This window comes from Myxine glutinosa, chromosome 3, assembly GCF_964187855.1.
Source record: "Myxine glutinosa chromosome 3, kmMyxGlut1.1, whole genome shotgun sequence".
Taxonomy (NCBI): domain Eukaryota; kingdom Metazoa; phylum Chordata; class Myxini; order Myxiniformes; family Myxinidae; genus Myxine; species Myxine glutinosa.
In genome coordinates, this window is record NC_136263.1 from 189,566,315 (window position 1) to 189,590,946 (window position 24,632).

The 24,632-nt window shown below is 45.7% G+C and overlaps 1 protein-coding gene across 1 annotated transcript in view; it reads left to right on the forward strand.

The window, feature by feature from the left end:
* The first annotated feature begins 224 nt into the window (after positions 1–224).
* LOC137422950 (uncharacterized) overlaps positions 225–24,632 on the forward strand; it is a 295,425-nt gene continuing 271,017 nt past the window's right edge. The window contains exon 1 of the mRNA XM_068109635.2: positions 225–374. Within this exon, the coding sequence (XP_067965736.2) occupies positions 293–374 (82 nt within the window). The 5' untranslated portion in view covers positions 225–292. The remainder of the gene's footprint in view (positions 375–24,632) is intronic.

The following is a 24,632-nucleotide window of genomic DNA, read 5'->3' on the forward strand; positions in this document are numbered from 1 at the left end:
AGGTAAAATTGTGGTGGGGTGGGAAGAAGACCATGAGGAAAGGAGGGTAAAAGAAAGGCAGTGGAAGGTAGAGGTTTGGGGGAGGGAGAGAGGCAGGGAGAGGTGAGAGTAAGGAGGAGGGAGGGGGTGGGGGAGAGACGCAGGGAGAGGTGAGAGTAAGAAGAGGGAGTGGGTGGGTTTGCGTCTTGCTTGCTATGCCGCCGTAAGGCTGAGCCACACTTTTTACGTTTCACCGCCGTTCGAGCACTGAAGTGAGCGTGCGAGTGCCTCGCCTCTCACTCTCCCTCCCGCCATGGACCTACCTGTCTCCAGGGGTCTTGGCCCCCCAACCCTTGGCTTTGTACTGCTTCTTATGCTCCCTGTTGCACGCACAGGTAAGTTTGAGGTGGCCGAACGCCAGCCGATTTACAGGACCCAGAAAGTCTTTATGCAACGGATATTGATTTTGGAGTTGGAATCAGGACAGCCTTTTATCTTAGAGTACTAAGTTTGTTTTTTGAGTCAGTGTTAACTCATAATGAGCTTTAACTTCCAGTTTATTTAAAAAATAAAAACCTGGAATAATATTTTGGGAATGGAAATTCCTTATGCATTGATTTGAGTTTGCAATCTTTTCTGATTAAGGTAAAAAAAATTATCAAGGCAAAGATGGAAGTTCTTTTTATATTTTCACCATCACATTGAGATTGAATAGATGTTCTTTTTTTATCATAAAGGCGGATGCAATTATGAATATTCAGTGTGCTATCTCGGATTGCAATCAGACCGAAATTATTGAACAAGCAAACGGTGTCGGAAAAGAAAGCTTTCAGCATTTACTGCCCCAGAACTGCGCTCTTTGTGGTTCCTTGAAAAAGCTCCAACGGACAGTATGGTTTGTCCAGCATTCGGGAGCTCAAATTCTGATATCTCGGTGGGTGGTAGAGGGAGAAAGGTGGGAGGTGTAGTAGATGGGTTAGTTATGAGATCAGGATGTGGGATGAAAAAGAGGGTGGGATCTCGGAGCTAGGGGTTCAGGGGCTTGGAGGCCAGGTGCCGTCTGGTTTGGTCGACCGAATGTCTTGCAGGCACCCTTGGGGTCCTGCTGGCTCCATCTGCTGACATACCTTGTTATTTTATTAACGTATTTGCATGAGTGTTAGTGTATAATTGCATATTATTGTTTGAGCACTGGAGCAGTGAAGGAGAGTACATCTAAAGTTCAGCTTTCGTACTCGAATAGATGATGGCAGGTGCGCTTGGGAAGAAAAAAGTTGATGACGAGCTTATGGCAAATATGCAGATAAAGAAAACTCATCACATTGAGGAGCAACATACAAGATAAATTATGGAAGTAATAGGCAGTGGGGGCTGCTGGGAGACGGATGACCCCAATATTGACAGGTTCTGCTGGAGACAGCGAGTTGATGGAATGGAAATTAAAACTTCAGGACAGAGAGAGAAAGAGAGAGAGACAGAGGGAGAGGAGAGAGGAGAGAGAGAGAGAGAGAGAGAGAGTGAGAGAGAGAGAGAGAGAGAGAGAGAGTGAGAGTGAGAGTGAGAGTGAGAGTGAGAGTGAGAGAGTGAGAGTGAGTCAGAGAGAGACAGAGAGAGACAGACAGAGAGAGACAGACAGAGAGAGAGAGACAGAGAGAGTGAGAGACAGACAGACAGACAGACAGAGAGAGTCTCTCCATTGAGTTACGGCTCAGGGAAGCAGCAGAGTTTGATTATGAGCATGGTTCAATTAATTTTAAAAATTTGCTTAAACCTACCCTGCTGCCACTACTTGGTGGTAGGGTGGAATATACATTGAATGTATACACAGCGCCCGCTTTGCCTCACCGTGCAACACTAATGAGAGTTGAGTGTTTGCTCTACCAGCTGCTGCCCCCGCTCCGAGCTCAGTTCCACTTCAAAGTGGACGCATTGCTCGAGGTAAGGGGAGCGCACAAAGTAAAGGAAAACAATCAGTTGTAATACATACACTATCGAAGGTTGGATTAGTTATACATAGGAATTCGCATTTTGCGGGCACACTCACCTTGGAAAAAGGGAGTACATTGTATAACGGGAGGAGGGTGGGAAGGGGTTCAGGGGTGGGACAGAAATTGCTGCTGTCACTTGAGTTATGGCTTCGTGATTATTAATAACTGCAATAATAGTAATAAGAATATGAATTTAAGAAATTTTGCGTTTGACCAAAAGAATTTCAAAAGCGGTTTCTCATGTCGCTTTGCAATTGTGTGTTAACCTGCGATGGCTGTTTCTCATCAGCAGGTTGTTGCGTCATCTTGGGAATAAAGACTCGAATAAGAAACAACTAGTTCCGAATATTAACACCAGTTTTCAAGTAAAGAAGTGTAGAAGTGATTCAAATGCCTTAATTTCCACCAGGGGAGAAAAACTCCTTTTGGAGAGTTGTTGAGACATTCTCATTTCAAGGGCAGGAAAATTAAGGGAACTGAAAGCACTTAAATCTGTACCTGTTTCGCTACAGGTGAGAGGTGCTTATATACTGTGTGCGTGTATGAAAATCTGAAAATCTGAAAATCATGCGTCTGAAAAAACAAGGTTGGCCCAATCTCCATCAAATTTTGCCGACGTGTTGGTAGTACCCAGGGTCAGGTTGTAGGCCCCAAAGAACCCCTGCAAGAGGATGGGTGAGGATGACTTGCCAATGCTCCCAAAGGGAGCAGGTGTTTCTAGTATGTTTAAATAGCGGGCGACCTCACGGCAGAGCAACAAGGAACAACTACTGTTTGAAAATTAAGGAACCATCAACTAGCATAGCTGCCCAGTAGGGAAGACTCGGGTCTGACGTTTCGACCACCGAGTGATCTTCGTGAGTCTCAGTGGTCAAAATGTCGCACCTAGTCTTCCCCGCTGGGCAGCTGCACTTGTCGGGTGGTGCCTTCATTTCTGAATGTGGATCTTCCCGACTACAATAAGAGTGTGTGCCCCTCTAGGCTATCCTGCCTGCTTGCCATTCTAGTAGTGATTCATAAGTTGAGAATGTTATATTTATTTTATTTCCTTGAACACATGCATTTGCCCATAAACACCACTCTCTGTTTGGTGTGTCCTGACTGAATCACTCATCTGCTGAGCTCCATATTGTTTTTTTCCAAGAAAATAAAGAAATTGTCATGACATTTGCGGTAGGTCGAACGTGCTGAGTTCCGCTTGATTTATGTCCATAGCTTCCTCTCGTAGTTTTATAATCACTCTGAAGGCAATGGCATTGAAAACGTTTCTGCTTGAGCGTGAAAGGAGCTCAAGCAGCAAGAAAGAACTCACGGCACATCTTGGAAAGTTTTCCCAAGCACTAGGGGCAGCCAATTTCAGGGTGTTCGCAGTGCCAGGCCAGTGAGTGGAATGTCTTCTCTTGAAATCCTCATGCTGCTCATGCAGGTTTATGGATTGTTGCCTGATGACGGAGCAGATTCCCCTTCAGTGGTCATATGACGGCTACCCTGGGGATGCAAATCAAATCCAATCAAAGAAATACTGCCGTGATGGATGGATTGGGAGAATACAAAGTTTGCAGGCAAATGCGATACACCATCAAACGTTTTTTTTTCTTTTTTTTTTTCTTTTTTTACAAAAATGACCCACTGTGCAGGAACGCATGATGGATGATGGATGATAGAGAGCAGAATGTAAATGAAGCAGGAGTTATTTCATTGCGTTTAGTCGCGAAGAAAGGAAGCAAGGTGGATGTGCTGAGCAGATGACCAGATGTGTAACTGCTATTGGTTGGCATGTACATGTGATTGCACAGGCCAGATACAATGGGATGTGCCGGTAGCCAATGGATTTCTGCAATGCTGGCTCGGCTTTGGTGTGGAGAGAGGGAGAGGGGAGGAGCTATGAGGTTGGTTTGAGGACCCTTTTGGGGTCTTTTGGGGGCTCGTCTAGGATTGGCGTGCAATCTAAAAGCCACATAGAGCACACTGATTCCTCAGGCTGGTGAACGATGAACGTCTAGACACGTGACTGCAATTTAACTATGATTTCAAGTTACTCGCCACAACAACTAGATAAAGCTACGCATGCTTACCCGTCGCTTTGCTGACGGATTTAATCAAAAGACAGCCTATTGTACTTCACAAACATATTGCATGTCTAGTAGTAGTAGTAATCGTAGTTGCTGCTGTAATTGTTGTTTGTGTGCTCCATAAACCCCTTCTGTATCCTAAACTCTGAAGGGTTCCTGTTTTAGAATAAGAAATGTTAGCGTTGGAACCGATCCATTAATTGTTCCCATTCCCATTTCTTCTTCAATTCAGGAAAGAGAGCTTTTAAACCAGGCATCTTTGAGATTAAATCATAGAACAGACACAAAGATTCATTCCAAATTAATGGATTATTAGTTTTCCAACAGTACCATTTTTAATATTCTACGACGGTGGAAACCGCTAGAACTCAAGGTTGTGATTCTTCTTCTTCAGATGACACACATACAAACATATACACACACACACACACACATACGGATGCACCTTCTTTTAGGAATAGAAGATGTGAAAGAAAATAATAATATTTAAAGTTCATACAGTACTGTACTAATCTTCTTCTTCTTCTCCGCCCTTTATGAGGGATGAGGTCCAATGACACCAAGCTCCTGCCCTGCCTCGACAAAAACACTCCACTTCCTCCTATCCTCAGCCAACTCTCTCCACTCTCTAACAATCCCCACCTTACTGATATCCCTCTTCATACAATCCTCCGATCTCAACCGTGGTCTACCTCTTTTCCTCCTACCTTGTTCCTACCTGCCGCTCTCTTTGACATTCACCATCTGCACCAAATGTCCAGCCCATCTCAGCCGGCATTTCACCAATCTCCCCGTCAAGCTCATCTCCACACCAATCTCCTCCCTCAGTTCATCTATTCTCCTTCTATCCACCCTCTTCACACATGCAATCTGAATCATCCTGACCCTGTTGTTCTCGCAAACGTGGAGACTGTTGTTGTCTCTGTCAGTGCCACCATTTTGAGACCATAAAGGTAGGCCGGCATTCCACAAATCACAATAACTTTCCCTTTCAATTTCCTTGATATCTTTCTTTCTGCCATTACCCCCTCCACCGTCCTCCATGCATCCACCTAAATGATTACCCCCTCCACCGTACTCCGTGCATCCACCGCACCCACCTGAATCCTCCTCCGCACCTCTGCCTCCGACTTACCATCCCCAGTCACTGTTCCAGATACTCAAACCTATTTCCTTGTCTGATCTCCTTCCCCTCAAACCTGATATTCATTTCTTTTTTCTGCCACCCAACCCACATCACCTCCATCTTCCTCATGCTAATTTTCAGCTCATGTTTCTCAAACGCCTCCTTCCACTCCCCCAGTACTTCCTGCATCTCCCGCCCAACTCTCCACCACAACAGCCAGATTGTCCGCATACAATATACTCTCCAAAATACCTTCCTGCTTATCAGCTCCATCACCATAACAAACAGGAGTGCGCTGAGAGTGCGTCCCTGCCTTAAACCAATGTTCACATTGAACTCCTCCGACATCCCAGGATCAACCAAAACTCTTCCCTTCGTTCCCTTGTACACCCCATCAACAACCTAACTTCTACCTTTGGCACTCCCATCCATCTCAGTGTTTCCATCATAATCTCTCCCGGGACAGTGTCATAGGCCCTCTCCAGATCTACAAATCCCAATGCCATTTCACCTATTCAAACCTCTCATTGTAATCTACAGAGATGTTGTCCTGGCACTTCCACCACCTAATCATCTTCCGACCCCTGGTCTTAACTTCCCTCCTTTTCTTCATTCGTAACACAAACACCACTGGCTTGTGCTGGGAGGTAACATGCTTTCTACCACTGCCTTACAATCTTTGATCCTCCACAACTGTCGCTTCCTTACTTCCAACAAATCCAATTCTGTTCTATGCTGTCCACGCCTGTAAGTAATCTTGTGGCATTCCCACTTCTGAAAGAACGAACTATCTATGGCCATCCCATTCTTTGCCACCAGCTCTTGACCCTCTCTATTCCTTGTTCCCCAACTAAATTTCCAACACATTCCTCTCCACTTGGCTCCGCTACTCCCATATGCACATTAAAGTCCCCTGCAATGCACAGCATCACCTCCCATCCCATCATCCTCTCCAGTGCATCCCTGAATTCCTGCTTTTCTGTCCTGACCTTCCCATTTGTGGCCCATATGCCAACATAACACACACCATTTGCCTCTGTATCACCACCCATGCCATAACTATCTGACCCTCCCATCTTTCCACTCTGACCACCTGCTTGCTGATCTTGTCCGAAACTATTATTCCCATGCCACAACTCCTTTCATCCCCACCTGCATGCAACATCTACCCTCCTACCAACATCCTCGCCCTGTCCCATTTCCATTTGGTCTCCTGCACAAACACAACACTTCCAATCACCTACTCTGCATCATCACCACCACCTGAACCCCTCTCCCCCCCATTGATCCCGCATTCAAACTACCTATCCAGACCTTGCTTCTGAACTGCTGCGCACCTGGCAGAGCTAATACCATCTTGATTAGTTTGAGACGTCCAGGTCATCAATCAGCAGCGCTGCCCGGGCTGATCTGGTGGGCCTATTAAACTAGCCTGCTGTCACCATCCTGTGTACAACACACACACACACACACACACACACACACACACACACACACACACACACACACACACACACACACACACACACACACATCCCTTTCTCCGCCTGCCCCTACCCCACATCCCTTGCTATCATTTTCACCCTCAACATTCGACTCCTCTCTCCCACACAACTCGTGCCCCTCACCTGAGTACTAATATGCAATGATTAATGATTGTCATATTGTGACTCTCTTAATACGTGTTACTAGTAATGTAATTTCTGTTGGTCCATTAATGAGCTGCAAAAGATGGCCTAGAGGCCCACACACTCACCTCCAACCTGTCTAGTCTGGGTTTGAGTCTCGGCCCAGTTATAAACTGTCATCCCGGTGTTTCACAAGCAGTGTGATTCATCGACGTGTGTTCCATCCCTCGGATGGATGTTAAACTGGGCATCCCGTCTGCCGACATTAGTTGGTGGACGATAAAGATCCCATGGTGTCTTTCATGAAAAGTAGGCGAGCTATCGCAAAAATAAATGAATTCCAAAATTCCTGCTGCAACCTTGCGTTCCCTCTATCCCAAAAGAATGAAGCGCAAAAGGATCAACCCCCAAAGGGGTCGCTGCGCCCCTTTAGCTGGGCATGCGGGTGAGTCATCGTCGTATTATACTCTACATTTGTGAAATTTTACCGGCATTACACAAGTCATCTTTAACCATCATGATATTGCAATTGAGTAATCTTCTATCTTCTTCATCTTCGATATACAGACTTGGCATTTAATATGGAATATATATTTTTTCTTGACTTGGGTTTACTTTCTGAACTCAGTATATCAATCTGGTGAGTTTCTTTTACACTTTGGTGATTTATTTGTTAAAAGAACCATGTTACTGATTGTCTGTCGCAGCAAGAAGTCAACAACAGGATTATAGCACAGGTGGCATGGCAAAATGTACGGACAGGTGCATTTGATGATTGGCTTCACAGTCGGGTATACAAGGGTTGTTGCATTCTGTATTAGTGGAAAACAACTGCTGCACGTCTCCAAAAGTTATTGCCGCTTCCTCTGGAGATGGTCCGTCAACTCGACAATGCTGTTTGTCACGGAGTGGTGGCTTTACGAAATTACGGCATGAAACAGCGTGCTATTGCTCGGCAGTATGGCATCACTCAAGGTCAGGTGTCAAAGATCCTGAAACGAAATGCTCAGAGGGGTGTCCCTACTCCAATACGGAGGCCAGGACGTCCCCGCAGAACCACAAGGAGGGATGATCGCCAGCTGCACCGGTTAGTCTGCAATGGCCGTACCAAGTCAGCTAATCGGCTTAGGGCTGAGTGGCAGCAACTGACAAATGTGCCTGTATCCAGAAGGCTAGTCAACCAACGACTGGTTCAAGCAGGCTATCGTGCCAGGCGTCCCCTGAGAAAGCCACACCTGACCAGACAACACTGCCAGCGCCGATTGCAGTGGGTCAGAAAGCACCGTTAATGGCAGCCAGGACACTGGAATCATTTGATCTTCAGTGACGAGTCTAGATTTCTGGTCTATCGTCAAGATGGCCACGTCCAAGTGCGCAGACAAGTGCATGAAGCCTACAAGAAAGATTGTATAGTGCCAAGAGTCCAAGCTGGAGGTGCTGGGGTGACCGTTTGGGCTGCTTTTCATGCAGGGGGCAAAACTGACCTGGTTGTTCTGAATGGAAACCTGAACCAGTTCAAGTACAGGGCCATTCTGGAAGATACATTGCTTCCATTTGCTCGTGCAGCCTTTCGAGGAAATTTTGTCTTCCAAGATGACAATGCACGGCCTCATCGTGCTCACATGATCCAACACTTTCTTGCTGACCATGGTGTAGAGCATATGGAGTGGCCTGCCATGTCCCCGGATATGAATCCGATAGAGAACTTGTGGGCAGAATTAACGCGTCAAATCGACCACTTGGACCAGCAGCCGACCTCTGTGCGTGAATTGCAGCAGGCTATTGTCACTGCATGGCAAGCGATTCCTGTCCAAACCTTGGCAAATCTCGTGAACAGCATTCCTCAACGTGTACGTGCTCTCCTGAATGCTCGTGGGGGTTACACGAAGCACTGAACTGTAATTTTACTGTCCGTAATCCCAGTCGTAATTTAACTTTTGTTTTTGTTCAAAATTTTTTTGGCTAATGTGCAAAATAAAGAGATACTTCTGGAAAACGTACAGAAGTTTAACACAGTACTGTCCATGAATTGAGTTCGATATCAGTTTACATCACTTTCAGGGATCAATTTATTTGTTTCGAAATGTCAAATGTGGTTTTTGTTTCTTTTAAAGGTCACATTAACAAAATCTAGAATAATTTCAACATAATTCCAATGAACTTTTGGTTCTAAGACAACTTGAAAAGTAAGTTCAACCCCACAAAAAAATATTCCATATTAAATGCCAAGTCTATATATAAAAGAAAGTTTTTGTTTGTTTGTTTGTTTGTTTGTTTGTCTGCACGTGCTAATCTCCTGAACGGTGAAAGATAGGAGGAAACCTCTGAAACAAAAAATGTCAGGACGGGCCTCGGGAAGGTTATAGGCTAGGTGGCGAGGCCGCCTCAGCCGGACTGGGCCAATTTCACAATTAAAAGCTGAGCTGAATTATAGTAGTCAATCTTCTACGGCCATGAGTAAAAGCTTAATTATAGTAGTAAATTCATTCAAAAAGAACTGAAAATGTCGGGACGGGCCCCGGGAAGCTTATAGGCTAGGTGGCGACACCGCCTCGGCCGGGCTGGGCCCATTTCACAATTAAAAGCTGAGCTGAATTATAGTAGTCAATCTTCTACGGCCGTGAGTAAAAGCTGAATTATAGTAGTAAATTCATTCAAAAATAACAGAAAATGTCGGGACGGGCCCTGGGAAGCTTATAGGCTAGGTGGCGAGGCTGCCTCGGCCGGGCTGGGCCCATTTCACAATTAAAAGCTGAGCTGAATTATAGTGGTCAATCTTCTACGGCCGCGAGTAAAAGCTGAATTATAATAGTAAATTCATTCAAAAAGAACAGAAAATGTCTGGACGGGCCCCGGGAAGGTTATAGGCTAGGTGGCGAGGCCGCCTCGGCTGGGCTGGGCCCATTTTGCAATTAAAAGGTGAGCTGAATTATCGTAGTCAATCTTCTATGGCTGCGAGGAAAAGCTGAATTATAGTAGTAAATTCATTCAAAAAGAACTGAAAATGTCGGGACGGGCCCCGGGAAGCTTATAGGCTAGGTGGCGAGGCCGCCTCGGCTGGGCTGGGCCCATTTCACAATTAAAAGCTGAGCTGAATTATCGTAGTCAATCTTCTATGGCCGCGAGTAAAAGCTGAATTATAGTAGTAAATTCATTCAAAAAGAACTGAAAATGTCGGGACGGGCCCCGGGAAGCTTATAGGCTAGGTGGCGAGGCCGCCTCGGCCAGGCTGGGCCCATTTCGCAATTAAAAGCTGAGCTGAATTATAGTAGTCAATCTTCTACGGCCGCGGGTAAAAGCTGAATTTTCGTAGTAAATTCATTCAAAAAGAACTGAGAATGTCGGGACGGGCCCCCGGGAAGGTTATAGGTGAGGTGGCGAGGCCGGTCGAGGCCGCTTCGGCCGGGCTGGGCCCATTTCGCCATTAAAAGCTGAGCTGAATTATGGTAGTCAATCTTCTACGGCCGTGAGTAAAAGCTGAATTATAGTAGTAAATAAACGAAATGCGGCCGTGCCCGGATAGTCAAACTCTGCTGCTTTGCAAGGCCGCATTTTATTCCTTTTTAGTACAGAAGATTAAATTCATTCAAAAAGAACCCGGGCAACGCCGGGTGCATTCAGCTAGTAAGCCTATAAAAAAGCCACTATCCTGGGATAGTGAAAGTCGACTTCCGTCGACTCTTTTCTTTGATTTGCTGGACAAGGGGGAGGTCAGGTGAGATAGAGGGAACTGATGGACATGAAACAATTTTTTTGGAATTATAAATATCAAAACTATTACTCATTCTTGAAACTTTTTATTACATTTAGCCACTAGAGGGCAGCAGGGTAGCCAAGAGTTACAGAGAGGCTGCTTATGCTGACACTTTCCAATTTTTTAGGGATGTTTTTATTGTTATGTCTGGCCTTTGCCACCTTTGGTGGGCGTAGTTTATGTTTCCACCCCTGTTCGTCTGTTTCAATCCGGATTTTCACCAAAATATATACATTTTGTTCTTGTCATACGCCCAACCTGTCCACCAAGTTTAGTCTGAATCCGTCCATAAGTTTTTGAGATATGCTGCTCACAGTCACCCAAACATGGGTGAATACGTAAGCTCTAGCCACCTTCAGTGGCGAAAGAATTGCACATTCTGACGTACACAAGAGACAGGTCAGAAGGACTTCCTCTTCACCGAAGATCATGAATGAGCTAGTTTGGTGTATATCAATATTATAGTAATGACGTGGGGAATTTTATTGAAACTACCTAGTGATTGCTTATTGTCCAATCAAGCCGCCTGAAAAATGGAGCTTCTTATGAACTATTGTCACTTCCGTCGGTCTTGGGCCCACATTCCGATTTTATTCCAGGGGACCTTCATTCCTTTCACTTCCTTCTCGACAGTACATTGCCAAGTCTCTCTTGGCCATGTAACCCTCCTCTTCCCGTCAGGTGCACAGCATATTGCTTTTTTCGGTACATCTTGATCCTCCATGTGTAACATGTGACCAATCCATCTCCACCTCCTAATTTTGATCTCTTCTATGATGTTTCCCCTCCTTGATAGACTTTCAACCTCCTCCTTACTAGCTTTCAACCTCCTCAAAATTGTATTATTGATTAGACGTTTAAATTAGATTATTGATTAGACGCTACCTAGTGATGAGATACTTCAAATCCAAATCATTTAGTAGTGCTACTCTCAGCGGAATTTGAATTCAGCAACCATTGTGATACCAGTCCAGTGTCCAATTGTAAGGAGACCACCAACTATACTTGTTCATTTTGACCTGTTCACTCTATATTGTTATCTGTATGTCTGTATTTGTTTAAGATATTTTGCATTATTGTGAAGTGTCAAGCCAATTACTTCTATCATCTTCCAAGAGGCTTGTATACATCTGAAACCTGACTCGGTGGTGAGGGATTCCTTCAATCTGTCTCCGACTGCCAGCATTAGTTGGTGGATGTTAAAGATCCCGCAAACCCTTCATGAAGAGTAGGTGAACAAATTCCATATTCGCCGGCACCCTGACCAAATTACAAATTCGCCGGCACCCTGAGCAAATTTCAAATTCGCCGGCACGCTGAAAAAAATCCAAATTCACCAACACGATGAACAAATTCCAAATTTGCCGGCACCCTGAACAAATTCCAAATTCACTAGCATGCTGAACAAATTCCAAATTCGCCAGCACGCTGAACAAATTTCAAATTCGTCGGCACCCTGACCAAATGTCAAATTCGCCGGCACCCTGAACAAATTCAAAATTCACCAGCACGCTGAACAAATTCCAAATTCACCAGCACGCTGAACAAACCCCAAATTCACCAGCACGCTGAAAAAACCCCAAATTCACCAGCACGCTGAACAAATTCCAAATTCGCCGGCACCCTCAACAAATACCAAATTCGCTGGCACCCTAAACAAATTCCAAATTCGCCAGTACCATGAACAAATTCTAAATTCGCCGGCACCCTGAACAAATTCTAAATTCGCCGGCACCCTGAAAAAATTCTAAATTCGCCGGCACCCTGAACAAATTCTAAATTCGCCAGCACCCTGAACAAATCCCAAATTTGCCGGCACCATGAACAAATTCCAAATTCACCCGCACGCTGAACAAATTCCAAATTCACCGGCATGCTGAACAGATTCCAAATTCGCCGGCACTTTCAACAAATCCCAAATTTGCGGGCACCTTGAACAAATTCCAAATTTGCCGGCACCCTGAACAAATTCCAAAATCACCAGCACCCTGAACACATTCCAAATTCGTCGGCACCCTGAACAAATTCCAAAATCACTGGCACCTTGAACAAATTCCCAAATCGCCGGCACGCTGAACAAATTCCAAATTCGTCGGCACCCTGAACAAATTCCAAAATCACCAGCACCCTGAACAAATTCCAAATTCGTCGGCACCCTGAACAAATTCCAAAATCACTGGCACCCTGAAAAAATTCCAAAATCGCCGGCACGCTGAACAAATTCCAAATTCGCCGGCACCCTGAACAAATTCCAAAATCGCCGGCACCCTGAACAAATTCTAAATTCGCCGGCACCCTGAACAAATTCCAAAATCACTGGCACCCTGAACAAATTCCAAAATCGCTGACACCCTGAAAAATTCCAAAATCGCTGGCACCCTGAACGAATTCCAAAATTGCCGGCACCCTGAACAAATTCCAAAATCGGCAGCACCCTGAACAAATTCCAAAATCGCCAGCAGCCTGAACAAATTCCAAAATCGCCGGCACCCTGAATAAATTCCAAAATCGCCGGCACCCTGAACGAATTCCAAAATCGCCGGCACCCTGAACAAATTCCAAAATCGCTGGCACCCTGAACAAATTCCAAAATCACTGGCACCCTGAACAAATTCCAAAATCACCACCATGCTCAAAAAATTCCAAAATCGCCAGCACCCTGAACAAATTCCAAAATCGCTGTCACCCTGAACGAATTCCAAAATCGCCAGCACCCTGAACAAATTCCAAAATCGCCGGCACACTGAACAAATTCCAAAATCGCCGGCACCCTGAACAAATTCCAAAATCGCCGGCACCCTGAATAAATTCCAAAATCACCGCCACGCTGAAAAAATTCCAAAATCGCCAGCACCCTGAACAAATTCCAAAATCGGCAGCACCCTGAACGAATTCCAAAATCGCCAGCACCCTGAACAATCCAAAATCGCCAGCACCCTGAACAAATTCCAAAATCGCCAGCACACTGAACAAATTCCAAAATCGTCAGCACCCTGAACAAATTCCAAAATCGCCGGCACCCTGAACAAATTCCAAAATCGCCGGCACCCTGAACAAATTCCAAATTTGCCGGCACACTGAACAAATTCCAAAAATCACCAGCACCCTGAACAAATTCCAAAATCGCCGGCACACTGAACAAATTCAAAAATCGCCGGCACCCTGAACAAATTCCAAAATCGCCAGCACACTGAACAAATTCCAAATTCCTTCCATAACCAGCAGAGGGCACTTCATCAGCAGCACAGCCCCAACCCCAGCCAATGAGGCTACCCGCAGCCTTGTTCTGCATACAAACGGTTTGAGAGTGGACTTGACACTTCATATTTCCAATTTATTTTTGTCACATGTTCTTCACGTCTTTTTTTTTTTTTTTTTAAATACAAGATCGAGGCTCGTGTAAGAGCTAACATTGATCACAAAAAGACAAACTGACACATAAAACATAAAACATAGGATAAAGGGAGCAGGAGACAAGATGGAGAGTAGGGACATCGGGAGATCTGTGGGAGAGAGAGGGCTTGGGGGGGGGGGGGAAGCATGGGAAGAGGAGGCATGGGAAGGGGGGGGGGGGGGTGGGGGAGGTAAAAAACACATGGACACTGCTAGGACTTCTTACAGGCCTTGTGATTGAAGACATTTACATGCAAGGGGGACATTGATGAATGGCATGGAAAAGGTGCAGGACACAACAGAACAATGTGATCATAAGAATACCAATCATAGCCGGCCAACTTAGGCTCGAGCGATAACTGTGTATTTTTTTTTTCTCATCGAGTAATGAATGATCGTTTTAAGGCCATTTTTCCCCACCAGGGTGGGGGTTAGCCTTGCGGGCCCCATGACAATCATGGTTCCCTGTTTTGAGGCAATGTTTTTATGGCCGGATGCCCTTCCTGACGCCAACACTTAGTCGCCTCTTACGATGTGCAGGGATACGGTGTACCTATTCTAAATCGGGGTACACACCGGGATCATTCATCCCAGCAAGCTGGTACTCAATTTGCCGACCTCGGAAGGATGACAGGCTGAGTCAACCCCCATGGCGTTAATTCAGCGATCGACAAGGATTCGAACTCAGGATCCTAGGATCCCAAGCCAGCACCCTAACCACTAAGCCAACACCAGAGCAATATCAAGGGTAAATTATTATTTAACCATTTTACTCAGATGTACTCGATTTTTAAAAACCAAACTGTCATGGTTTTTATTATGTAAAACCTTGAAGTCATAAACATTAATATAATGATAGCTTCATCCATTGGTGAAGATAATGAATACAGAACTTTCAAAATAATGTAATCCACCCCAGATTACACCTAGTAATGAGGTCCATTGGGGTGGGCTGGACGTATTTCATGCTTGCTAGATAATGATTGTAACATTTCGCAAAGCTTTTAAAGAAGCCGAAAATACTTGGAAACGTAGCTGGGAGAAAGAGGTTTGCCTCTGCACAACTAATGATTTGGAGAACCTTCTGATCAACTCATCCAAAAAGTTGATGTCTTGCAGCCCTACAACTACAAATATTTCCGACCATGTGGACCTCTGAAAAGCCGAAGGTTCTAAGACAGGCGCATTGTAACTAAACCTTCGTGATTCTTAACAGCGATGGGAAGGACATATCTGGGGCTTCTTCGATGCACATGGTAGGTTTAAAATGATATTTACCATTAATCATATTTGAGAGGATGGGGGAAGGTTTTGAAGTTGTGGTGGCTGTCAGTGCCGTCATACATATATATTTTTGTTTGGTTCTGGGGTCACAAGAGAAATGATACCGGACTAGAAGGGGGATATGTTTTTATCCTTATTCAAATGTGCAATTCAAAATACCTCTCCAAAATACCTCTCACTGTGTGATTCAAAACACCTCACAGCACTGTAAAGGTTTGACTCGTAATACCCTCTCCCACCTGGAGGCGGCGCTACACGATACACATTTACATAGAAAATTTGCATCGACCCTCACCCCCGCTTCCCCCCAAAGACCACCGGCGAAGATAAAAATACTGTACACTAATTGGGGTCATGATGATCCTATGTAGCAAGTCTGGATGTAATTGGCCCAGAACTGTAGGAGTGGAGAGAGTGTGCGTGTGCGTGTGTGTGCATGTGTGAATGTGTGTGCGTGCTCGTGTGTGTGTGCATGTGTGTGTGTGTGCTCGTGTGTGTGTCGTGTGTGTGAGTGTGGCGTGTGTGTGTGTGCTCGTGTGTGTGCATGTGTCCTCGTGTGTGTGTGTGTGTGTGTGTGTGCGTGTGTGTGCTCGTGTGTGTGCGTGTGTGCTCATGTGTGTGTGTGTGTGTGTGTGTGTGTTCATGTGTGTTCGTGTGCTCGTGTGTGTGTGAGTGTGTGTGCGTGCCCGTGTGTATATGCATGTGTGTGTGTGTGTGTGTGTGCTCGTGTGTGTGTGTGCTCATGTGTGTGTGTGTGTGCTCGTGTGTGTGCGTGCTCGTGTGTGTGTGCATGTGTGTGTGTGTGTGTGTGTGCTCGTGTGTGTGTGCATGTGTGTGTGTGTGTGTGCTCGTGTGTGTGCGCGCTCGTGTGTGTGTGCATGTGTGTGTATGTGCTCGTGTGTGTGCATGTGTGAGTGTGTCGTGTGTGTGCGTGTGTGCTCGTGTGTGTGTGCATGTGTGTGTGTGCATGTGTGTGTGTGTGCTCGTGTGTGTGTGTGTGAGTGTGGCGTGTGTGTGTGTGCTCGTGTGTGTGCATGTGTGCTCGTGTGTGTGTGTCGTGTGTGTGCGTGTGTGCTCGTGTGTGTGTGTGCGCTCGTGTGTGTGTGTGAGTGTGGCGTGTGTGCTCGTGAGTGCTCGTGTGTGTGCATGTGTGTGTGTGTGAGTGTGGCGTGTGTGTGCGTGTGTGCTCGTGTGTGTGTGTGCGCTCGTGTGTGTGTGTGTGTGTGGCGTGTGTGCTCGTGTGTGTGTGTGTGTGTGTGTGTGTGTGTACTGTGTGTGTGTATTGTATGAACAGGTAATGAATGATACGAACCCGACTCCCCGTATCCACATATATTTCTCGTATTCCTATATTTCCGTGAATCCGATTTTCATTCAGGAACACAACAATTATGCTAAACCATTCTGAAATTACCACTAGATGCTGAAAATTATATTTAAAAGGCGATTTGAATCACAGATTTCGTGCAATGGCAGGTTAAAAGTTCCTCGTGACCAGAACGAATCAGTGTAAATGTTCACACAGCGCATGCGCAAAAAACCTCATTTGACATTCGTACGTCACGTGTTGCTCATTCAGATCCACTGAATTGTGGTTATTCCAAGCACGTTATTCCAAACAACACTGACAAGTCCAACATCTGCATGATGGTTCCTTGTATTCTGATCAGAAATCCTTTCCACTTTCCAGTGACGTCGTCCCCGTACAAGCGAACCACGTGATCGCGAATCTTCTTTCTTCGCGGTTTCTCGGAGGCAGTTTCGCCACGTCGGCGCGTCACGTGGGCATCTGGCGCTGTGCCGAACAGGGATCGTTGCGCCATTTCACGATGACGAGATTGATTTGAGACTTGAGAGCCAAGGGAAAGCTGAGAGAAAAGGATCGTGTGGGAGAAGGAGACAGTTTGGTGAGCGTCGTGCTGTGAGGAACGAGGTGCCTGAATGGTTACTTTAGCGAAGAATTAATATTATTTCAAGCATTTGGCTTACTCTTTCCGCTGAATCCATGCATACTGCTGAATTTGGATACAGTAATATCTCGATTTACGAACACTTCGTGTTCCTGAAAGGTCTTTCGTAAATCAGGAGTGATTTCCCCACATATATATAATGATATAATGGTGGGATTTATTCACACCTACCCCCCCCCCCCCATACACAAAAAGAAGGAAGGGGGGCGGTGTAGGAATTACGTCCCCCCAATCCATACACCTGATGATAACGTATGGCTGGTAACTCTTGGAGTGGGATCCCGCGGGAAGTTCTGTGGCGACCAGCGTTCGTGGTCTCTTAAGGACATGCAGTCCATCACAATATGTTGGCAACCATAGCACAGGCTTGGAAGGCCAAATGGACTCCTCTTATGTTGAATTTACTCGTTAGGGAATATATGCAATGCCTTTGACATCAACTTTTCCTGGGAATTCTTCCAAAGTAAATTGCTCACTTTCATGCACAGATTTATCCCATCTCGTCTTCAGTTGTCTTACCCTTCCTCCCGTCCATGGTACACTGAACATTGTGGTGAGGCAGTTGCCCTGAAACAACTTGCTTTTGCCTCTTGGAAGGCTAATCCAACTGAAATCAATCTCATTTCTTTCCACCAAGCTCGAAACAAGTGTGTGTCTACCCTCAGGAGTGCCCGGAAGCAATATCTCTCCACACGCAAGAATGAAGTCTCAAACCTGTCTCCTTCCTCCAGATCCTGGTGGCGTCTGGTCAAACCCGTTTCTGGCGTTTGTTCCCCCTCCATCCCCTCCCTTACCTCAAATGGCTACACAGTTGACACCGCACATGACAAACTATGTGTTTGTCTCAAAATCTCGTGTCCCAAACCCATCTCTCTCTGTTCCCCTGTGTCCTTCTCTCCTGACAAGGTGGAGAAGTTTTTGTCAAACCTCGACTCTGATTCTGCAACTGGACCAGACGGCATCAGCCCACGGGTCCTAAAATCCTGCTCTGCCGCTCTATCTCACCCTCTCTCTGTTCTCTTCACCCTCTCTTTTGCTCAAGTTCGTCTGCCAGCATCTTGGAAATCAGCAAACATTACCGCTTTACATAAAAAAGGTGCAAAAACAGATCCTTGCAACTACAGACCAATCAGCCTGCTCCCAATTATCAACAAAGTCATGGAATCCATCATTGCTTCGGATATCAAATCCTTCCTCTTCGCCAATGGCTTGATCTCCGATCATCAATTTGGATTCAGACCAAGTCATTCTACTCTGGACATGTTGCTTCTGCTGTCTCAACAATAGATGGAGGTCCTCAATGCCAAACAGGAAATCAGAGCTGTCTCCATTGACATGCCACATGCCTTCGATACAGTCTGGCACCCCGCTCTGCTCACCAAACTCTCTTCTTATGGTATCCATGGAAAGTACCACGCTTGGCTTGCAGACTTCTTCTCCGGTCGCAGTCAACATGTGGCCCTCAATGGAATTCTCTCATCTCCGCTTCCTGTCCAGGCTAGAGTTCCTCAAGGTAGTGTTCTGGGCCTTGTGCTTTTTCTGGTCTTCATTAATGACCTCTCCGACTCCCTGGAAAATCCGCTCTATCTCTTTGCTGATGACGCCACTCTCTGCCGCTCCACATGTCATCCCTCAGATCGGCAGGCAGCAGCCTCTTCACTCTCTGCAGACCTGGACAAAATTATAAGCTGGTCAAACAAGTGGAACATATCTTTCAATCCTGACAACTCTCACACTCTCACTATGTCCCTCCAAAAAGACTGTCTGGAAAACCCTCCCATTTACTTTCTCAACAATCCTCTTGAAGAAGTTCTTTCACTCAAGCCTTTGGGTCTCAATATCTGCCATAATCTTTCCTGGGAAAACCACATTTCTGAACTGTCCTCCAAAGCCAGTCGCCGACTGTGCGAAGTACTTCCTTGGCACTACTGAGCTCCTTACCACATACAAAGCTTTCATCCGTAGCTTGATGGAATACTGCTCTCCCCTCTGGGTTGCTGCTCCTGCCTCACACCTAGCTCGGCTTCATGCTGTAGAAACCAAAGCTTTCAGGATCATTGGAATCTCCCGCGATGATGCTGATTCTGAGGGCCTTTTACTCGCTCACCGCAGGCAGGTTGGTGGTCTTTCTGTCTTCTTCCGACTCCTCGCCAGCCTAGCTCCCCCAGCTCTGTTTGTGCTCTGCCCCACAAATATTCCTTCAGGACACAAGATCTGCCAGCAATCCTCTTCTGGTGAAACTGCCAAAATCAAGACTCTCTGCTCACCTTCACTCTTTCATTCCTCTGTTTTCCCACCTCTGGAACAAACTCCCACACTCTCTCCAATCCCGCTCCTCCCTCCAAGTCTTCCAAACAGATATTCGCCACAATCTCTTATCTTCCCCCACCTAAAGCCTTGATCTTTTCTACCCCCGTTAATTGCATCCCAAATCCACCACCCCCACACCTCCAGGCCTCTCCCTTCCCGATGTCGTTGTGCTCTGCTGTTGTTGTGCAGAGAACACAACCCCGATGTCCTCTGCGTCGCCTGAGACTGGGTCTTCTCTTGCTTATTAATTACATTAGTAGAGTAGATGTAGTTACTTTTGTGGTTGGAAGTGTCTTTTTCTCATTAAAAAAAAAAAAAAAAATATTTATATACAGTCACGTGAAAAAGTAAGTACACCCCATGTAAAGTTTTGACTTTTTCAACATATTTCAACATTCAGCTATTTGATCTTCATTTCAACAATATTGACAGATAAAGGTGATATAATATAACAAATATCATGAAACATTTACATTTTGTAGTCCATTGTATCTATCTATAATTCCAGTAATCTCTGTGTGTATGTTTGTTTGTACGTTTGTTTGTTTGTTTGTATGTCTGTGACCGCTGTTTCTCGACAACTACCGGTCCGATATACTTGAAACTTGCCAGGTATATTGCTGGGGACCCGAGGATGTGCCTTTTCAAGGTTTTAAATTAATCGGAGAAGTAGTTACCGAGCTATGGCGATTTCTTTACCAAACACTGCAAGCCGTTCGCTTTGGACCAAACCATTGCATGTAAATAGAGGGGGGGGGTTCTGTGGTCGTTGCGAATGGACCAAACCATTCATGTAAATAGAGGGGGGGGGGGGGGTTCTGTGGTCGTTACTGCCACGTGGTTTCAAAGTTTTTTTTTGTTTGTTGTTGTTTGCACGCATGTTTTTTTGCACCCATGTACGGGCACGCCCTAGGATGTTTACACACACACACCCCTACACAAATTTTTTTTTTTTTTTTTTTTTGGCAAGGAACGGGCACCCACGTACGGGCACGTCCTAGCTTATATATAGTACGGGCATGCCCTAGTAATTTAAATAAACATAAATGCAAATTTCGCATGTGGAAAAAGTAAGTGCACCCTTGGCTCTAATAGGTGGTATTGCCCCCTTTGGCAGAAACAACCTCAAGTAGGCGTTTCTTATAACTGTCTACCAGTCTCTGACATCGACTGGGAGAACTTTTTGCCCACTCCTCCATGCAGAATTCTTTCAGCTGTGCGATGTTTGAGGGGTTTCTTGCATGCACAGCTCGTTTCAAATCCCCCCACAACATCTCGATGGGATTTAGATCCGGGCTTTGACTTGGCCATTCCAGAACCCTCCATTTCTTTCTTTTCAGCCATTCCTTGGTGGATTTACTGGTATGTTTAGGGTCATTGTCATGTTGCAAGGTCCACATTCGGGTGAGCTTCAAATTTCCGACAGATGGCCTCACATTATCCTCAAGCACCCTCTGGTACAATGAAGAATTCATAGTGGATTATATGATGGTGAGTTGCCCAGGCCCTGATGAAGCAAAGCTGCCCCAAACCATAATATTTCCACCACCATGCTTTACAGTTGGTATCAGGTTCTTGTGGTCAAATGCTGTCTTTGGTTTTCGCCAAACATGTCTTCTGGTACTGTGGCCAAATAGCTCTACCTTTGACTCATCTGTCCAGAGCACATTGTTCCAGAAGTGCTGGTCTTTGCCTGGGTGTTCATTGGCAAACTTTAGTCTTGCCCTGATGTTCTTTCTGGACAGCAAATGTTTCCTCCTGGCACACCTCCCATGTAGATCAAATTTCTGCAGCCTCTTTCTAATGGTAGACCCGTGCACTTTGACATCAACAGTGGCAAGAGCTACCTGTAGGTCCCGTGGTGACATTCTGGGGTTCTTCGAGACTTCTTTCAGCATCTTGCGGTCTGCTCTCGGGCTGAACTTGCTGGGGCGGCCTGGCCTGAACAAGTTGGCAGTTGTTTGGAATCTTCTCCACTTGTAGATGATCTTCCGGACAGTCGAATGATTGATTTCAAATTGTTTCGAGATCTTTTTAAATCCCTTCCCAGACTCGTAGGCATCTATGTATAACCTTCTTTGTGAAGGCCTCAGAGAGCTCTTTTGATCTAGGCATGGTGACGCCGCACACTTCAACTACAAAGAGCAAACCAAACTAAATGTCTGAGGTTTAAATAAGACAGGTTCCTCCAAGATCCTCTCGAACGATGTTCTAATCATTTGCACCTGAGCTGGTGCACCTGATTCTAATTTTAGGTATTTGAAGTAGTGATAAATGTAGGGGTGTACTTCCTTTTTCCACATGCGAAATTTGCATTTATGTTTATTTAAATTATACAATGGACTACAAAATGTAAATGTTTCATGATATTTGTTATATTATATCACCTTTATCTATCAATATTGTTGAAATGAAGATCAAATAGCTGTACGTTGAAATATGTTGAAAAAGTCAAAACTTTACATGGGGTGTGCTTACTTTTTCACGTGACTGTATATTCAGGATTGACAACCAAAAGCCGAGTGTGTATACCTGAAAGTGATCCTGCCAGCCAACACCATCAGGAAACAGTTCGGTTAGCATTAACAATAAATGGATAAATAGAGAAAAACCAGAGATTTTAGTCCTGGAAAAGTGCATAAACCTTTTGGCCCAATATACCTCTCTTTGCCGCTAGAGATTGCGATCTCTGTGAAGCCTGGCGCCTCGTGGCGTTCCGATGAGGACATTCTGTCTGTGCCGTTTCACAATCGAGGTGAGCATGACAGGCTTACACAGCAGCCAGGTTCCGCTGCCAAACGGCTCGTCTTGTCCAAATGTGTGACAACGACATCGGCCTCACGGACCAGCAGTAGCTTTTACTTTCGGGTACATTTTCCTGGTTGCTAATTTTCCTTCCTTGTCACTACGTAGTCATTTGTTTCACATCATCACTCAATCTTAGCTTTGAAAAGAACATGCAAGCTGCTTAGCCACATAATCTTTATGCTTTAATTGAAATACTGTGGAACCCTTCAAAGAGTTCCCTTCATGTGACGATACATTCACTACATCCAAACAATGTTATAGAATAATTCATAGAACATTGTGCTGCACCGAATGGCATTTCATGGTTGGTTAAACCTTTACATTTGCTCTCTTATGGTATAGATATTGCGTTACTTCCATCATTTGCTTTTATTAGTCCCCTACCGGTGTACACCGGAGGGGACTATAGGTTTGCACGCCGTCCATCCGTCTGTCAGGCTGTCAGGCTGTCAGGCGGTCAGTCGGTCAGGCGGTCAGTCGGTCAGTCCGTCAGTCCGTCACACAAAGAACAGTTTTCCGGACTTTTTTTTCTAAACGCTTAATGCTAATGATTTCAAACTTGGCACATCGTTTCCTCATGATAAGTTACAGATCAAGTTCGAACTTCACGACGTTTCGATCATTTTTGACAAAGTTATGGCACTTTGAACTTTGGTAGGGGACATGTATTGCAGCGCAATACTCAGAATGCTTGTTTTGTTTATTTATCTCTTCCGTCCTTTTGCTCCTCCTCCTCCTCTCCCTCAACCTCTCCCGCTCATTTTCCTCCCCATCCACACCTCCTCACCCTTGTCTTCCTCCTCCAACTCCTCCTCTTTCTTCCCCTCCTCCTCCTCCTCCTCCTCCTCCTCCTCCTCCTCCAGCTCCCACTGCTCCTCCTCCTCCGTCCCCTCCTCTTCCTCCTCATCATCATCGCATCATCATCATCATCATGTACTATCATACTAGGCCCTATGCATGGCGTTTGTGCTACCGAAGCAGATACCAGGCTACAATTCTGGATGGGTCTCCACTCCGACTCGGCAAGTTAGGGCAGGATTTTGTAATTTGGACTTGGTGCCGGCGAAAGCTCGCCTACTCTTTGCGAAGGACACCATGGGGTCTTTAACATGCATCCACCAACTAATGCCGGCAGACAGGAAACCCAGTTTAATGTCCATCCGAGTGACGGCACACACCTCGATGAATTACCTTGCATGTGAAACACCGGGATGACAGTTTATATCTGGGTCGGGATTCAAACCCAGACTCGACAACTTGGAGGCGAGTGTGCATATCTCTAGGCTAGGGCCTAAGGCCATCCTGCCTGCCTCCCTCCTCGTCATTAGTTTATCACAATTGCCCCTTTCACTGCTCTTCCATGATATTAGGATGTGTGTGATGTGCTGTATATGATACTAGCAGAAAGTACCTGGCGTTGCCGGGCGGGGAGGGGGGGTAGAAGGGGTGGGGAGTGGGGGGGGGGGGGAGGGTAGGGGAAGGGGAGGGGAGGCGGGAGAAGTGGAGGGGAGGGGGCGAGAGGGGGAAGGGGGAAGGGGAGGGGAGGTGCGGAGGGGGGGGGGGAGAGGAGGAAGGGGGTAGGGGAGGAAGGGGGTAGGGGGGAAAGGGCTGGGAGGGGGAAGGGGAGGGAGGGGGAAGGGGAGGGACAGGGTTGAAGGGGAAGTCGGAGGGGTGAAGGGGAGGGGAGGAGGAGTAGGGGAGAGAGGAGGGGGAGTAGAGGAGGGGAGGGGGGTGGCAGGAGAAGAAGGGGGTTCATATATAAGCTGGTGGGTGAATGTGGCTCACGTTTCTGAGTTACAGTAAGTGTGATGCCGATCAGGAAGAAGAAGAAGCCGTACTACCAACTTTGTCCACTTCCAGAATTGTTTGATTTATTTGTGTTCAAATGTCTGGTGATTGTTTTGTATTTATTTATGCGAATGTGTACTTGTATATAACTGTCATTAATTTTAAAAAGCTTAGGCACCATTGAGCGATTTTTTTTTTTTCAACTCCAAAAAAACGATCTTTTTTTTTTGAAAAAATTATTATTTTTGTTTTCGCCTAAACACTCCCAGGCATTCACTGATGAACCTCTGAAAGTTTGACGAAGATCCGTTCAGCTATCTCTGAGAAAAATTGCGACACAGACAGGCAGACACACACACAGACAGACACTCTCTTATATACTGCCCTACTTTGACAAAAGGAAGCAACTGTCATTTTTGTCGAAATTGAGTTATCACTTGTTCTGGGGTATTTGAGGTATGCTCTACACGTTCGTACACAAAATAAAGTAACACGACACTTTATACCCAGGAAGTAAGAAACTCTGCCAAAG